The sequence below is a fragment of the Heteronotia binoei genome, chromosome 11, assembly GCF_032191835.1.
Source record: "Heteronotia binoei isolate CCM8104 ecotype False Entrance Well chromosome 11, APGP_CSIRO_Hbin_v1, whole genome shotgun sequence".
NCBI classification, from domain to species: domain Eukaryota; kingdom Metazoa; phylum Chordata; class Lepidosauria; order Squamata; family Gekkonidae; genus Heteronotia; species Heteronotia binoei.
Window position 1 is genome coordinate 77,470,777 of NC_083233.1, and position 15,703 is coordinate 77,486,479.

The following is a 15,703-nucleotide window of genomic DNA, read 5'->3' on the forward strand; positions in this document are numbered from 1 at the left end:
GAACCCTCTCTAACTGGGGTGATGAAGAGTTTGGCGCAAAGAGTTGTGGGGTCCCTCCCGCACTGGTGCTAGGGTACAGCTCAGCCTTCCACTCATACACAAAGTCCAGGCCTCTCGCCCCTCCACTCTTATCCCCCACCCAAAGGGGAAAACAATAAATCTTGATACAAACTGCTGAAAAGACTTTGAGAGATAAAGAGTTATGTCAGCAAAGTTACCTTGAGGTGGAAGTTGATCTTCGTGAGCAAAAGTTTGGTATAAATGTTGACAAGCTGGCCGTAACGGTCGTGCAGGTGGCCCTGCCAGGGAGGGAAAAAAAATGTCACAGGCTTTCTTTCAAAAGAAGCTTGGATCAACAACAGGCAGCCCCTGGGTCAAACCAGTCCTTTTCATACACGGCACCTGGCCCCATCATTCCCAGTTCTAGAGGCAAAAGTGTCAAGCATGCGGGTTCAATGATGAGTCGAAGTTGATACAAAGACTACGTTTATTGATAGACCGATACTTTGGTGTAACAGGTTCTTGAGAGTAACACTGCCAATACATTGATACAATACTTTTAAGGTCTACTTCAAAAGGATTCCAAGGGATGGGGTTGCGGGGTAGCATTCACACATAAACTATCATAAATGTCTACGTAACCCATAGTGTTATCAGGACTGCGTCTCTGCTTTCCCCAGATGGCTCGTACTCCCTTACAGGAATGTATGGGAAGGTGCTGATTACTTGGTTTCAGTTCTCACTTCTAATTATAAGCCATAAAGCAAGACGGGGGGAAGGGAAAGAATAACAAGCTAGCAAAGTTGGATCCTCCATGATACTTCACAGACCAGGTTAGGCAGGACCCTAAAACGATCAATTATCAGTGGAATTTCACCATGCTTGACAAAAAGATTGAGTGTGGCTACTCATGGATAGTGGCAAGCCTTTTGGAAAATGGAAATGAAGGCCCAGGGGTCCCCAACTTTTCTGAGCCGCTGGGCACCTCTGGAATTTTGGCACAGCATGGTGGGCGCAGATGCAAAATGGCTGCCAGATAACGGTGGCCACAGAAAGCAGAGCTAGCCACAAAATGGCTGCATAGCTTACCTTCTGTCGCACAGTGACGATCCTTGTGCTATAGGGTTGCCAACCCCCAGGTGGGGGCAGGAGATACCCTGGTTTGGAGGCCCTCCCCCCACTTTAGGGTCATCAGAAAGCAGGGGGAGGGGAGGGAAATGCCTGCTGCAAACTATTATTTCCTATGGAAACCAATTCCCATAGGGTTTAATGGAGAATTGATCTGCAGGTATCTGGGGTGGCTGTCTTTTGAGGTAGAGACGCCAAATTTTCAGCATAGCATCTGGTGCCTCTCCCCAAAACACCCTTCAAGTTTCAAAAAGACTGGACCGGGGGGATCCAATTCTATGAGCTCCCAAAGAAGGTGCCTCTATCCTTCATTATTTCCAGTCGAGGGAAGGCATTCAAAAGGTGTGTGGTCCCTTTAAATGTGATGACCAGAATGCCCTTTGGAGTTCATTTAAGCAGGTCAGAAACTTGCTTCTGGCTCCACCCCAATGTCTCCTGGCTCCACCCACAAAGTCTTCTGGCTCCACCCCAAAGTCTCCTGACTCCACCCCAGTGTCTCCTGGCTCCACCCACAAAGTCTTCTGGCTCCACCCCAAAGTCTCCTGACTCCACCCTAATGTCTCCTGGCTCCACCCACAAAGTCTTCTGGCTCCACCCCAATGTCTCCTGGCTCCACCCACAACGTCTTCTGACTCATCCCCAAAGTCTCCTGACTCCATCCCCAAAGTCCCCAGGTATTTCTTGAATTGGACTTGGCAACTCTATTGTGCTATGGTGTCGGCTGCTGCCAAAGCAACTTTTTAAGTATTTGTGCAGCCAATCCAATTGCCAATCAGATGGGCAAAAGCCCCACCCATTTCCTAAAAACACCTGGCAGGCGTTAGAAATCCCATGGGTGCTATGTTTGGGATCCATGCCTAGCTTATCGCATCCTGCATTCCTTGCTCAGTGTAGGCAAACTGGGGCTCTCGCTAACCGGACATGCACAACACTCATGTCGCATCCAGGACAATTCATGTCACTTTTAAAAACTTGTTCTCAATCCCTTTTAAACACCCCTGAAAAAGATGTCATGGTATATTCTTGAACTTACCCAGAGTTCTCCGGTTTCTCGAATGTTACTTCGGTACCTCTGGCAATCTTGAAGAACCTGGGAAAGGAGATGAAGGAAATTCAGAAACACGGAATATTCCGGAGCAAGCCAAGTTCTCTGCTGGTGTTAAATGGATCCCAGTGGTAATTTCGTTCCCCCACCCCTCCAAAGAGCTTCCCCGAGACTAACTGGGCATTCCCACAACCCCAACACTTCCTTTAGGGTCACGGTGCCACAGGGGCAGAAGCCACAATGTGGCACAATTCCCTCACAAGGGCCTCAGCCAAGCTGCCATAGCTTTTCTTCATGGGTCAATAATACACAGTAGGGGGAGGGCGGGGCGTCGCGGAGTATGGTGGACGCCTAAGGAACTCGCTCCTGTCAACCTGTCCCCTCAACGCAACCCCGTTCCCTTCATACGCTGATTTTTCGCCTGGGCATGGGAAAAAAATACGCCGGGGGACCTAAAGCTCCTGCCAGAGCCTCCTTGAAGACTCAAAAAACCCTCACCTTCCTGCCGGTAAGCCCAGACGCGGACGTGCCCAGCTCTCCCTCTCGGCCTGCTACGCTCCCCATAATGGCGGCAGAGGCTTCTCCCGCTTCGGCCGAAAATCAACTCCTGACCACCCAAATCTTCCAGGCAGCTATGGATCGACTGGAAACGACACTGGGCGATAGGATCTCTAAGGCCATCGCCCCTATCCAGTCTGAACTATCCAAAATAAATGAAACCATTTCGGCGGTCTCCCAAACGGCTGACTCATCGCATGAAATGGCGTCCAAGGCACAAGAGACTGTGGAAGCCCTACAACACTCTAACTCATGGCTCCAGGAAAAAGTTCTCTACCTTGATAATAAACTTAGAGCCTCCAACATGAAACTGAGAGGGGTGCCCGAACAAGATGAAGAATAATACACAGTAGGGCTGCCAACCCCCAGGTGGGGCAGTTAAGAAGCACTAAGGCATCCACGATAAACCAGCCTCAAATATAAATAATTTCTATTAATTATACAAAACACAGAAACCTTGCACAGCAATGATTACAAAAGTGCAATGATCTCACACCCAAATCCCATATATTCAGATTCATGATGAATGTTCTTGTTTTTTAGAGCAGTAGGTCCCGAGTGTGATTGGAAGAGCCGTGAAACCAGAGTCCAACGCTCCAATTCTTCTTTAGAAGTAGCTGGGGTAGACTATATAGTCAGCAAAGGCACATTACCGCAACAGGGATGCACATACTGCCCTGTTTCACATGCGGCTTCTACAAGCTTCAATATTCTTTGCAACATTATACACGGCAATTCGCTCAACCTTTCAGCAGAATAACAACTGTCAGGGTAGGAGATCCCCCGGTTTGGAAGCCTTCCCCCTGCTTCAGGGTCATCAGAAAGCGGGGGGGGGGGGGGAATGCCTGCTGCACACTCAATTATTTGCTATGAACACTGATCCCCATAGGGAATAATGGAGAATAGATCCGTGGGTATCTGGGGCCCTGGGGGGGAGCTGTTTTTTGAGGTAGAGGCACCAAATTTGCAGCATGCCATCCTGTGTCTTTCCCCAAAATGTTCTCCAAGTTTCAAAAGGATTGGACCAGGGGGTCAAATTCTGTGAGCCCCAAAAGGAGGTGCCCCTATCCTTAATTATTTCTAATGGCAGGAAGACATTTAAAAGATAATAATAATAATAATAATAATAATAATAATAATAATAATAATAATAATAATAATAATAATAATAATAATAATAATAATAATAATAATAATAATAATTTTTTATTTCTATCCCGCCCTCCCCGCCGGAGCAGGCTCAGGGCGGCTCACAACATAAAACACACATTACATCAGTTATAATTATAAAACACGGTTAAAACAATTACAAAGTATTAAAATTCACATAACAGTATGGCGTTATAACAGGTTTCAATAAATTCCAGAAGTAAAAACATTTCAAGAATAAAAGCATTTCTAGCAGCATATCTAGTTTTGTCACAGTTTTTTCACTAATTTTTCGCTAGTTGAAGGCCATCTTGAAAAGGTGGGTCTTACAAGCCCTACAGAATCCCTCTAAACATCGTATGGCCCTCACCTCCTCAGGGAGTTGGTTCCACAGTAGTGGAGCAGTAATAGAGAAGGCCCGGTCCCGGGTGGCTTTCAGTCTGGCCTCCCTTGGCCCAGGGATATTCAGCTGGTTTTTCCCAGATGACCTCAGTGCCCTCTGGGGCTCATATGGGGAGAGACGGTCCCTTAGGTAGGTAGGTCTTCGGCCAAAAGATGTGTTGTCCCTTTAAATGTGATGGTCAGAACTCACTTTGGAGTTCAATTATGCTTGTCACAACTTGCTCCTGGCTGCACCCCAATGTCTCCTGGCTCCACCCCAAAGTCTCCTGGCTCTGCCCCCAAAGTTCCCAGATATTTCCTGAATTGGACTTGGCAACCCTAATACACAGTCTTCCTATCACTTGACCCTTCCACATACAATGTTGGTCCTGTCCTCCATCTTGAATAAATGTCATCACCAGGGCTTTTTTTTTCTGAGCAGGAACGCAGTCTGGCTGGCTTGGCAGCAGGGGTGTGTGGCCGAATATGCAAATAAACTGCAGGGCTTTTTCTATTCCAAAAGCCTGTGTGAAACAATGGTGACATCAAGGGGTGTGGCCTAATACACAAATGAGTTCCTACTGGGCTTTTTTCTACAAAAAAGTCCTGGTCATCACCATGCACTAGAAAAACCTCTGAGAATGCAACGCCCTCTTTTTGACCCAGGCTTATATAATAGAGTGATTGACAGACATTCTCACATTTTGACATATTGCTGTTTTATTGCTTTCGCATACTCATGCTACCCAGATCAAAGGTTTGCTCCATTTGTTAATTTTACTATTCTGTCATTGGATCTTAAATTTGTACCATTTTGCATTCTAAACCACTGCCTACCAGCTCTATGTAGCTCTGCCCACTATACCTGATTCTTCGTCTGATGAAGTGTGTTTGGAGCACATGAAAGCTTACCTTCTGAATAAAACTTTGTTGGTCTTAAAGGCGCACTGTTCATTCGAAGCCCTGCCTCTGGGTAAAATCCCACAGATCCATCCTGCTAGCAAGAGGTACTTCTCTTTGGCAGGAGGAAACACAGAAGCTGGGGCACAGACTTGTCTGCATTTGCCCCCAAAGCTGCCTCCAGTTGTTGCCCCTGAAAGTCCCTTCAGCCATCATGGCTAACAGCCAGGGAAATATCTCACCTCTATGAATTCGTCTCTTCCCCCTTTTAAAGCCACCTGTACTAGTGGCCATCACTAAATCGTGTGGCAAAGAGTTCTTCAAGTATTAGGGTTTGTAGAGTCTTTCGGGATCAAGTGCCGTGTTCTACTGGAGAAAGTTTTCCTTCCAGACGTTTCATTCTCAGCTGCGGAGAACATCCTCAGTGGCGTTGCGGCCGGAGCAGGCGCTCAGACCTTCTTGGCTGCTGTGCATTGAGTGGGGATAGTTCTTCAAGTACATTAGTTGAAGAAATAGCTTTTTTCAGGCTCCTTTTTGCATTTGGCCTCCCAGTCGCTTAAGGGCAAGGGGAGGTTGTCAGAGGGAGCGGCAAACTGCTTTAACTCTTGAGTTTAAAGACAACATTATTTCCAGTTACCAGACACAAGATGCTAAAATGGGGCAGACAGAACCACTCCTTGGAGCAGCTCAAATGGAGGGCCCATTGGTCCAGTCCACCATGGCAATAATTTTATACTTGCAATTTCATATGTGAAATATACAATACGACCCTGGACAAATGTAAACGTGATCTAGAATATTATGTGCAATTTTGAGCAAAAAAAAAAAATCCCTGTAGTCTTCTGCACATTTAGTTTCAGTGTACTGGACCTGACATTTTCACCTGAGAAATCTCAACCATCTTTTGAAAAGAAAAGCAAGAGGCTAGTCCTCAATATGACTGAGAGCATGTGAGGATACTGGCTGCTGAAATCTCAGAGGCCAAGAAGGTACTTGGCGTGACTTCCAAGGGGAAGGGAGAAGTTTCAGTGCCCTGCAGGTACCTCTTTGCCCCTAGCAAAACAAGGGTTATGCAAAATGCAAATATGCTTAATTTACATATTTTGCATAAGATCAGGATTTCCTGCCATGCCATCAAGTTATGTCGATGAAGAATTTGAAAGTTTGTTTTGTTTTAAAGCACAGGTTTTTTTCCCTCTTAACAGTAAGAAGATGATGAAGATGATATTGGATTTATATCTCGCCCTATACCCTGAATCTCAGAGTGGTCACAGTCTCCTTTACCTTCCCCCCACACCCCACAACAGACACCCTGTGAGGTGGGTGGGGCTGAGAGGGCTCTCACAGCAGCTGCCCTTTCAAGGACAACACCTGTGAGAGTTCCGGCTGACCCAAGGCCATTCCAGCAGGTGCAAGTGGAGGAAAGGGGAATCAAACCTGGTTCTTCCAGATAAGAGTCCGCACACTTCACCATTACACCAAACTGGCTCTCAGTATGATGACTTCACCATGCAATGCCTTTCATCGAGACTTTGCATCCATTGGCTAAACAACTTACATTTGGGTGCCCATCTCGGAGGACTTTGTGGAGAACGTGGCAGAACTTCCAGCTGAGAATAGCGCTACTAGGCAAAGGGAGGCCAATCGCGTAGGACCAAAACGTGAACGCTCCCTTCTCATGATGTGTCCCTAGGATAATTCCTTCACAGAAGTCAAGGAAAAACATCAATGAATGGAACACATACACAATGTTTAGCTTAGTCCATTTTAATCTCAGGGCATATCGTCATGAACACGGGGCTGCTGTCCAAAATGACAGGAGTGTGCCGAATTCCTCTGTTCCCATTCGGAATATGCAAGTCCCTTTTCCTCCGTTTTGAATTTCTAAATAATATAAACAACTAGAACATCAGAAAAGCCCTGCTGGGTCAGACTCGGGAGGTGGGGTCCATCTAGTCCATCACCCTGTCTCACAGAGTGGCCAACCAGTTCCTCTGAAAAGCTAACAACAGGGCACAGAAGCCAAAGCCTTCCCCTAATAAGAACATCAAAAGAGCCCTCTTGGTTTGGAAAGTGGAGAAGGAAAAAGCAGAGCCCTGCTGGATCAGACTAGCAGTCTATTTAGTCTAACATCCTGCCTTACGCAATGGCTCACCAGTTGGCCAACAACAGGGGCACAAAGGCCTCGGCCTTCCTTTTATGTTGCCTCCTAGCTCTGGGATTGAGAGGCTTAATGCCTCTGAATGTGGACATTCCTCTAAGTCACCATGTCTAGCAGCCATTGAGACTTGTCCGCCATGAATTAAGTTTAATTTTTCTCTGCCAAAGATGGGGAGTGGGGATGTGAGGGGAAAACATACATCATAATGATGCTCATGATGAATTCCGTTGTCTGGAGAGTAGTTTGGCAACCCTAACTTTTCCCTTCAGACAGTTTCTACACTACATTAGGAAAATGAGGCTTTGGGGCCTAGCCTGACCTCAATTAAGGATTGTGTGGCAATAAAAAGGATGACTTAGCGATGTGACCTTATATTTGCCCAGTGAGCAATAAAGGAAGGCACGGACACAGATGAAAATGCGATCACCCAAACTGATGATCCAAAGAATATTTTCCTGAGGGGAGCCCATGATCTCAGATTAAGGCCATGGATTCACTTCTACCAAATGAATGTCGATGGGCAGCTGATTTTCATGCGTTTTCCAGCCTGCCTGGGTGTAGCAAGAGAGCAAGCTATTCTGCCCATAATGTGATGAAGTTATTTCCTCTTACCCAAAACACTTATAGGATTACATTTCTTTCCCATACCCAGTTCCTCTTCAAGCCCTGCCTTCTAGATTAATTTTTTAGCTTAGTCAGGGCTTTTTTTGAGCAGGGGTGTGTGGCCTAATATGCAAATGAGTTCCTGCTGGACTTTTTCTACAAAAAAGCTGTGTGAAACAACAGTGATGGCAGGGGGTGTGGCCTAATATGCAAATGAGTTTCTGCTGAGCTTTTCTACAAAAAAAAAACATCCCAGAGCCTAGTACCTTCCCAGCTGAAATGTAGCTGCATCTGCTAGTTTTATCTATCCCACCAGTACCAGCTCTCAAACTTCAAATTGTAAGCTCCTTCAGGGCAGAGACCTATTCTTCTTCTTGACATTGCTCCATGAAGCACCATGCAGGGCAGGTGTCAGAGGGTGGCATCATCAGGCCACTGCCAAGGGCCTGTCGTCATCTTGCCATAGCTGTGAACACTCCCACTGTCTGCCTCCTTGTGCAATGCGGCAGTACAGAACTGTCCCCCACCCCACAGAGCAACTGAATCTCCTCGAAGCCACAAGGAGGAACAGCAGCCACTGCCCCTCCCTTGTCTATTTTTCTTGCTCAAGGCCACTTACATATACCCCACTTTATCCTCACAATAATCCTGTTAAGGGAAGTGACTGGCCCAAGGTCACCTGTTCAGCTTTGGGACAGAGTAGACCAACACAGTTTCCCACAAATTATAGCACAACAGAGATCTGTGGCTGCGGAAGGTTCCTCCCAAGGGCACCTGGGCGGGTTTGTGGCGCATCAAACTCCCCTCTCCTCACCTGCACGGTTGGTGCTTGGTGCAGAAGAAGAAGAAGAAGATATTGGATTTATATCCCGCCCTCCACTCCGAAGAGTCTCAGAGCGGCTCACAATCTCCTTTACTTTCCTCCCCCACAACAGACACCCTGTGAGGTAGATGAAGATATTGGATTTATATCCCGCCCTCCACTCCAAAGAGTCTCAGAGTGGCTCACAATCTCCTTTACCTTCCTCCCCCACAACAGACACCCTGTGAGGTAGATGAAGATATTGGATTTATATCCCGCCCTCCACTCCCAAGAGTCTCAGAGCAGCTCACAATCTCCTTTCCCTTCCTCCACCACAACAGACACCCTGTGAGGTAGATGAAGATATTGGATTTATATCCTGCCCTTCACTCCAAACAGTCTCAGAGCAGCTCACAATCTCCTTTACCTTCCTCCCCCACAACAGACACCCTGTGAGGTGGGTGGGGCTGGAGAGGGCTCTCCCAGAAGCTGCCCTTTCAAGGACAACCTCTGCCAGAGCTGTGGCTGACCCAAGGCCATTCCAGCAGGTGCAAGTGCAGGAGTGGGGAATCAAACCCGGTTCTCCCAGATAAGAGTCCGCACACTTAACCACTACACCAAACTGGCTCTCCCTCTGGCTGGGCTCTTTCCCACTAGCATAGCTTCCAATCAGCTCCTGGAGGAACGCTAAAGGCACGGGAGGGCAGCGGGCGGTTGTGGTGGGGGGAGACGGATGGTGATGGGCATGGGGAGGCAGACGGCAGCAGGCGCGGGGAGAGGCAGCTGCCTACTTGGCCTACTCCCATGTGCCGGCCCTGATGATAGCACAGTGTGATGATTCGGTGATGCTTGGATCCAGCCTAAGTGAGCAAAGGCCACTGGGAAAAGGATACTGCGGGCGTGTTTCTCTTTCACTGGAGCTTCCAGGGTGTTGATGGCTTTGCTGATGCTCATCGCCTGGGAAGGGGGAAAAAAGGGAGATATGAAACACGGTGCTGGTGGCACACACTTTGCATGTCCAGTTCTACCCCAATAGTCATCTGCATGTGAAAAGCCATGGACTGAACCCACAAGGCTACCTGACAGGGTTTCCTACGTTCGACAACGCAAGTCGCATTTGAACCCTGAACAAACTTCCAGAAGTTCTACGAATACATCCACGAAATGCAAAACTCCCATCTAAGCGCAATAGGGTTGCTAACCTCCAGGAAGTGACTGGAGATCTCCAGGTATTACTACAGATCTCCAGGTGACAGAAATCAGAGGGGGAGGAGAAGAAGACAACATTGGATTTATATTCTGTCCTCCACTCTGACTCAGAGACTCGGAATGGCTCACAATCTCCTTCTTCCCCCACAACAGACACCCTGTGAGGTGGGTGGGGCTGAGAGAGCTCTCACAGCAACTGCCCTTTCAAGGACAACTCCCAGGAGAGCTATGGCTGACCCAAAGCCATTCCAGCAGCTGCAAGTGGAGGAGTGGGGAATCAAACCCGGTTCTCCCAGATAAGAGTCCACACACTTAACCACTATGCCAAACTGGCTCTCTAGAAGGTGGACGCTTTGGAAGGTGGATGCTACAGCATTATATCCCACTAAAGTCCCTTCCCTCTCTAAACCCCTGCTGTGCTTAGGCTCCACCCTCCAAAATCTCCAGGTTTTTACCAACACAATTATCAGGCTTAGCGGTCATCAAGTTTCCTACCTTTAATGAAGTTCAATTTGTGTGTCAGAACCAGTGTTCCCTCTAAGCTGCGTTAGTGTGAGCTAGCTCATTGCGTAAGATTTTTGGCCTCCAACTCACACATTTTTGTCTTAGCTCAGGAAGGATGACCACAGAGGACACTAATTTATGCAGTTGCTCACAACTTTAATGCCAGTCGCTCACAACTTCAATGCCAGTAGGCAGGGCTTTTTTGGTAGAAAAAGCCCAGCAGGAACTCATTGGCATATCAGGCCACACCCCCAGACATCACCATTGTTTCACACAGGGCTTTTTTGTAGAAAAAGCCCAGCAGGAACTCATTTGCCTATCAGGCCACACCCCCTGATGTCAAGCCAGCCAGAACTGCGTTCCTGCTCAAAAAAAGCCCTGCCAGTAGCTCACAAAATAGAATTTTTGCTCATAAGACTACAGCTTAGAGGGAACATTGGTCAGAACTCCCTGAATGTCTTACTAGTGACAACCTTTCAAATCTGAAGCATTGTTTGTAAAATTAAAATAGTTATGCTAACTCAGCAGGTACAGTTCTGGATTTCACAATGAAAATATCCTGGACAGAATGCACTTTTCGATAAGACGCAGAAAGGACATCCTGTTCAAAATGGTTTCATAAAAATACAATAATGCCTTAGCACAATGCTTGAGAAGAAAAGGACAACTGATCATTTCTATGTCCTGCCCTAGCAAAGGAGAAGTCTGTGCCACATCATATCCAAAAACCACCTGAAGAGCAACCAGCAACATTTGGAAGTAAAAATATGGCTTCATCACCTGTCAGGCATACTTCAGAGAGCTGGTTATTGTTTATAAGCTTCTAAGCACAATTCAGGTACTACCTGTAAGTCCAAAAATGGCCTGACTCTAAAGTACCACCTTCTCCCATTCAAACCCTGCCCACAAATCAAGATTCCGAAGCCATGCAAATAAACCTGGCAGATATTTGGCAGGTTGTCTAAGGGAGGCAAAAGAAAAAAAAGAGTAATAACATTTATGAAGGAGATCAAATTCCGTACAAGTCCAATTTATCAGCGCTCGCTCAGAATTATACAATAGTAGGTCTGTCTCTGAAAATGGAATAAGGGAATATTTAAAAGATATCCTACTCGCAAAGTTCACATCAGAACACAGGAGAATTTTAACTAACCAATAACAATTTAAAAAAATCTCCCAAGCAATAAAAAAATAAAATAAAACAAGATAAAGCATCAGGCCCAGATGGGCTGACAGCAACCTTTTATAAACATTTGCAAGATGTTTTAATGCCATTACAAAAAACCATGAATAAGATAAAAGAAAGAAAGACGATACCTTCAACCTTAATATCTAAAGAAGGTAGCGATGCAATGTTGCCATAGTCATACAGACAAGTTTATTTGTAAACTTCAAAATCTCCACTATAATAATGGCAGAATACAAGAAAATGTATAACAACAAAACTAACAAACACTGACCAAACAGGTTTTATACCAAACAGGTACATGAAAGAATCTGGATACTTTGCAGGATATAAACACAAAGAAAACTCACTGAAAATAGATAACTCACTGAAAATGTCAAGACAGTGTGCGATTGCAATAAAAAAGGCCAACGCCATGCTGGGAATTATTAGGAAGGGAATTGAAAACAAATCAGCCAGTATCATAATGCCCCTGTATAAATCGATGGGGCGGTCTCATTTGGAGTACTGTGTGCAGTTCTGGTCGCCGCACCTCAAAAAGGATATTATAGCATTGGAGAAAGTCCAGAAAAGGGCAACTAGAATGATTAAAGGGCTGGAACACTTTCCCTATGAAGAAAGGTTGAAACGCTTGGGACTCTTTAGCTTGGAGAAACGTCGACTGCGGGGTGACATGATAGAGGTTTACAAGATAATGCATGGGATGGAGAAAGTAGAGAAAGAGGTACTTTTCTCCCTTTCTCACAATACAAGAACTTGTGGGCATTCGATGAAATTGCTGAGCAGCCAGGTTAAAACGGATAAAAGGAAGTACTTCTTCACCCAAAGGGTGATTAACATGTGGAATTCACTGCCACAGGAGGTGGTGGCGGCCACAAGCATGGCCACCTTCAAGAGGGGTTTAGATAAAAATATGGAGCAGAGGTCCATCAGTGGCTATTAGCCACAGTGTGTGTGTGTGTGTGTGTGTGTATATACAAATTTTTTTGGCCACTGTGTGACACAGAGTGTTGGACTGGATGGGCCATTGGCCTGATCCAACATGGCTTCTCTTATGTTCTTAAAACAAAAATCATAATGAAATTTTTAACTCAACAACAAGAAGAAAATGTTATTAAAAGTATAGAATGTATGGCAGCCACCAATTCTATTAAATATTTGGGGATAAATGTGACTAGACAAAATTGCAATCTCTAAAATAAGACCTGGAAACGGATAAAAAACAGGTTTATTTGGATGAAAAAAAAATTAAAACTCTTGCGGCTGGAAAGAATTTCAGCAATCAAAATTATTGTACTACCAAAATTAAATTTCTTATTCCAGATGTTACCTATATACATAGAAGAAACAATACTGACAAAGTGGCAAAGACAGATAAATTCCTCTGGGACGGCAAGAAACCAAGAATAAGTTTTAAAATACTCCAAGACGAAAAAAAGAGAGGAGACCCAGCAGTTCCAAAGATAAAATTATACTACTAAGCAGCTGGTTTGGTCTGGATTGTGGATTGGATTCAAAACCTGAGACAAGGAACAGTAAAACTTGAGTCAGCAGACTTAGACAGTTTACATTACTATTTATGGATCAAGAAATCAATTAAAACGATCATAACTTGAGAAAGTACTCATATAATCAGAGATGGACTTCTGAGAATATGGCTTGCACACTGGAATTTACTAAGTCCTCCAAAATCTCTGCTTATGTCCCCAATAGCAGACTACCACTATAAGAATATAAAAGCAATGGTTTAAATGGTAATATGATATATGCTCATGGGAAACTCAAATCCTGGCAAGATATCAGAGATGAAGGAATTTATATTCAGTGGTTACCATATATTAATCAATTTTAAGAGTAAAGAAGATTATTAATATAAAAGGTAGAAATTTAAGAAAGAGAACTCAATTCGTACAACTGATTACAAAACAAAAAGATCATTTATTATGACGGCTATCTAAGTTATAACTTCAGTTTGAAACAGAAAAAGAGCAAGTGAAAAAATGCATGATTAAATGGATGCAGAACTTTAGAGAGCAAATAGAGATGCAACAATGGAAACAATTATGCAAAAAAGGAATCATGTTCACAGCCAATCAGGCACTAAAAAAAAATTGGTACAAAATGTTTTTAGACTGTATATTACCCCAAAGGATATTGAGAAAGTAGACAAAAACTACAAAGGAAAATTTTGAAAATGTCAAGACATAGATGGAACTTTTTATGATATCTGGTGGACCTGTAAAAATACAGAAAGATACTGGAAGGAAATACAGGGGGGAATGCAGAATATATTAACATTTAAATTTTCAAAGGCAGCTTAGAATATGCCATTAGGAATATTTCCTGACCAATTACTGAGGGCTTTGGAAGAGGTATTTGAATATGTGGTGACAGCAGCCAGAATCATTTATGTAGCAAAATGGAAATGAGATGTCCAAGTTTAGAAGAATGGGAAAATAAACTCCCTAAGTATGCAGTAATGGTGAAATTAACAACTTACCTGAAAAAACAGATCAATTTCAAAATCTGAGGAAAGATGGAGTGTATTATGCTTATTACGCAAGCAGGGGATAAACTTAGAATGAGAAAGTTTTAAAATTGTTATATAAATGTATTGCTATGCACATCAAGCTATTATAAGATAAAGCTGAATGAGAACAAATTCTGATTATAAGTACATAAGGAAACAAGATATTCTTTTAAGATACATAATGGATTCTTCCTTAAACTTTGTTATATTAAAAGTTACAGCTAGTAAGCAGAAATGATAAAATATGCAATACAGACTAGATGAAATATGTAATACAGAATGTGAAGCAAAGATGAAATTAACAATATAATTGCAAAATAGATCTATTACAAAATCTGAAATCTAAATTGTCTGAAATAAGGATCATTGTATTTTACAGAAAATGTTCCAAAATTGTCTATGTTGGGAAGAAATTATTTTTATTTTTAATATACTACGTAACATGTAATAGTCTTTGAGATATATGGCTTCTTACACAATCATTTTCTTGTTATATAATCCCGTTTTTCTTTTGTATCCCTTTTATTACTTTTTTTCTAAAATGAAAAATATATTTTAAAAAAGATTCTGAAGCCCTGATGCATAAAGCAAGATGGGTGCCAAGAGCACGGCCTTTCCATTGTGGCACCATATTTTGGGGACATCAGAAAGACAATTTGCTTTGCATCAAGCAAGACTTTAAAAAAAATACTCAGAGGTCTTTGGTCTTCTGATGGTGTTCTTCTGCTCCTGCTGGGTTTATTGATGAGCAGATATCAAATGTTTGAGAATAATCATTCCAAAATTGTTTCGCTTTCCTGATATCACTACTTTGTTGGGTTTTAAGATGGATCTGATGTGATTTGATTTTGATCGAAAGCCATCTCAAGAGTAGAACAAGGAACAAATGAGCTTAAATTCAAACAGAGGGGTCCTAGCCAAAATGACAATTTTGGTGCAAAAAACTAATGCAACCCTCAGCCATTTCTGAATTACCTATGGAAAGCTCATAGTAGAATACAATTTACTACACAATATAGCCTTCCTGCAGCATATCTGCCATTCTGGACAGAGTATCAGCACTAGGAACAGACAATTTAAGAACATAAAAAGAGAGCAAACCAATAGTCCACATAGTCCAACATCCTGTATAACAGTAATCAACCAATTTCTCTGGAGCATCAACAACACGACATAGAGGCTGAGGCTTTCATAATAACATGAGAAGAACCCTGCTGGATCAGACCAGCGGTCTATCTAGTCCACCATCCTGTCTCACACAGTGGCCACCCAATTACTTTTGAGGGCCAACAACAGGGCATAGAGGTCAAGGTCTTCATAAGAACATCAGAAGAGCTCTGCTGGGTCAGACCAGTGGTCCATCTAGTCCAGCATTTTGTCTCACACAGTGGACAGCCAGCTTCTTTGGAGGGCTAACAACAGGCAGAGAGGCTGAGGCCTGCATTGCTGATAAGGAGAGTACTGCTGCTATTTTCTCACACAGTGGCCAACCAGTTCCTCTGGAGGGCCAACAACAGAGCACAGAGGCTGAGGCCTTCATAAGAACA

The 15,703-nt window shown here is 43.9% G+C and overlaps 1 protein-coding gene across 1 annotated transcript in view; it reads right to left on the minus strand.

Annotated features, from left to right (window-relative positions):
• Nucleotides 1-15,703, minus strand: part of HIP1R (huntingtin interacting protein 1 related) — a 121,837-nt gene that overhangs the window by 64,101 nt on the left and 42,033 nt on the right. The window contains exons 2-5 of the mRNA XM_060250135.1: nucleotides 9,621-9,684; nucleotides 6,720-6,862; nucleotides 2,162-2,218; nucleotides 219-299 (exon numbers count right to left, since the gene is read on the minus strand). Coding sequence (XP_060106118.1) covers nucleotides 219-299; nucleotides 2,162-2,218; nucleotides 6,720-6,862; nucleotides 9,621-9,684 — 345 coding nt within the window. The remainder of the gene's footprint in view (nucleotides 1-218; nucleotides 300-2,161; nucleotides 2,219-6,719; nucleotides 6,863-9,620; nucleotides 9,685-15,703) is intronic.